Source organism: Echinops telfairi, unplaced genomic scaffold (genome assembly GCF_000313985.2).
Source record: "Echinops telfairi isolate 266 unplaced genomic scaffold, ASM31398v2 ScPeMD7_7424;HRSCAF=8462, whole genome shotgun sequence".
NCBI lineage: Eukaryota > Metazoa > Chordata > Mammalia > Afrosoricida > Tenrecidae > Echinops > Echinops telfairi.
In genome coordinates, this window is record NW_022111324.1 from 86868279 (window position 1) to 86870794 (window position 2516).

The 2516-nt window shown below is 36.8% G+C and overlaps 1 protein-coding gene across 1 annotated transcript in view; it reads left to right on the forward strand.

Moving 5' to 3' along the window:
• Positions 1-1848: 1848 nt before the first annotated feature.
• The window catches only part of FAM89A (family with sequence similarity 89 member A), a 41737-nt gene continuing 41069 nt past the window's right edge, over positions 1849-2516 (forward strand). The window contains exon 1 of the mRNA XM_004712199.2: positions 1849-1861. Within this exon, the coding sequence (XP_004712256.1) occupies positions 1849-1861 (13 nt within the window). The remainder of the gene's footprint in view (positions 1862-2516) is intronic.

Below are 2516 nucleotides of genomic sequence, written 5' to 3' on the forward strand. Positions count from 1 at the left end.
AGTAGGGAAATTCTCTATTCTTAGATTTTAAAAATGACAACTTAAATTTTAGGGAAACTCCCCTTATGTACATAGCTGTAACCACAAATGATCACAATGTAATTCTTAAAAAAAAGAAAAAGTTTTGTTGGCACATAGTCCACATATCGAACAATTCAATGGTTTAATCGTATCGAGAAGGGTTCTGCAATCGTCCCTGCAATCACTTTTAAAGCATCTCCTTCTTTCTTGTGCTCATCTTATCACCTCCCCATTCCCTTCCAAGCTCTCCTGCCCCACTCTCGAGAAACCATGAGCCCAGTTACTGGCTCTGCAGATTCACCCATCCTGCATTTCATACACTAAAACCCAATAAAACTAACAACTAAAGCGCTAACACCGATAACAAAACAGAGATGAAAAGGAAGCGGAAAATATTAAAAACCAGAACAACTTTAAAATGAATCAAAAGGGAAACCAAATGATAAGGTGATAAATTAACCTAACCATATCAGCCATAATCTACTTTCCAATGCACGCTGCCTGATAGCAAGGCTCTTCATCACCTCACATGTGTCCCCTTCACTGTTTTTCAACTGATACAATTTTTAAATGAGTCTAAAGGTGGATCAAATAAGATGTTACATTTTAACCCAACTATATCGACTATGATCATTTCTACAATAGTCTCTTTCTAGTAACAAGACTATTCGCATCTCTTGATCATGGTCAGAGTGGATTCTCCAGAAGCTTAATCTATATGTGGACCCTGAAGATAGGTGTGGGGCTTCCACTGTCATCCATAGTCTTCTGCAAACCAGTGTTCACAACACAATTTAAACTCTGATACCATTCCCTCCTTCAGATTTGTATTATGTTATTTACAATCCTTAGATCACACAGGCTGGTATGCTTCTTCCATCTGGACTTAATGGAGGCCTCATTTAGATGGCTGCAGAGTGTAGTTCTGGGTCCAGGTTTCCTTGACTGTTCACAGATAGAAAATCTAAACATTCAACTTGTTACTACACTTTCCCCTGCCTGTTAAAATCCACTAACCTAAAGTTAGAGAAAATCCATTATCTTTCTTGGACTTAGTGAAGCATAAATTTTTCTGGAAGCATTTTCTGATAGGTTTTCCTTAAGTCTAAAAAGTTGGCTTGCTTTGGGGACACTGAGCTTCTGTTAAAGGTAATGGAAAATTTCAAGAATGGTTAATGATGATGAATGAACAAAGTGGACGGCAAAAGTAATGCTATTAAACTGTACATGTGAAGATTGTTGAAGTTGCAGACATGTTGGTACTTTTATGCTTATCACACACATGCCTATTTTCTCGTTATAATGGAGGTTTTTAAAAAATAAACTAATGGAAAGCTATGTGGAACCACGGTTTGGGGTATAACTTTCCTTGAGAACTGTAGCATCCAGGCTTTGAGCACTGAATCTGAAATCAGGATAATTAGAGTCCAGATCTGGTACTCTGACCACTAAATCTTGTGTCCTTGGAAAGCCACTATATTCATCCCAAAAATGCGGATAATAAAGCACTAATCTGTCTAATGGGTTGCTGTGATGACCAGATGAGATAGCACATGAGAGTTTGGCCCTAAATTATAGTGTGAAGCATGGTTATCTATGAGTGGTGGACCTTTTGGCTATTGAAATATTCTTCAAAATCCATAATTCATCATTTTAAAAACGAACAGTTAGATTTTACTTTAAATGTTATATATTTTTAAAGAATGTATGCAGTATTACACAAATAGAAATGGCTATATGTAGTATTATTTTTATGTTAAGGGATAATTTTATAATTTCACCAAATAAAATACATAAATTGCACATTCTAAATTTCATAAACTGATGATGGCATATGAAGGTAAGTTAAAAATGTACTGCTGTGTGCATGAGCTTGTTCCAAACAAAACATTTCAATATATCTTTGCAATTAATGGATGGCTGCAAGCAAGTTTTTGGAGACATACACAGGCTGCCCTCCAAAAAAGGTCCAGTCAAAATAGTCATGTCCAACAGGATCTCCTGGGCCAGTTTAATTCAAAGCAGAAAGGTCAGAGAGGTTATGTTGGCTATTTGGGAAAGTTTCCAAAGTGATAATCTTAATAGATTTTCTCAGAGGACATGGAATGATTTATTTATTATGAAAAAGTTTTAGGAAAATGAAAAGTGCATCAGTCAGGGAAATTCTGTGTCCTTTGAGAACATCCTAATCTCTATGCCTGCTGTTATACTCATTTGGGAATAAATTGTCTCTGTTATATGCAGAAGGCAGGATTAGGATGAGGGTGTATATAAAATCAATCTCTTTTGAGATGTCAAGGAGATTAAACAAGCAATCAAACGAAGTGAAAAGTGGAAGAGACATGCCATCCACATGAAGAGGATGTGAGAACAATAGCTCCCAGGAGACCAGGACTTCATCCAGAGCCAACATCGGGAGAAAACCTTGCTACGGACTCAGGGCTCTGAAGCCACATTTCTAGCCTCCTGAACTGGGGAAAAATTAATTTCTGTTT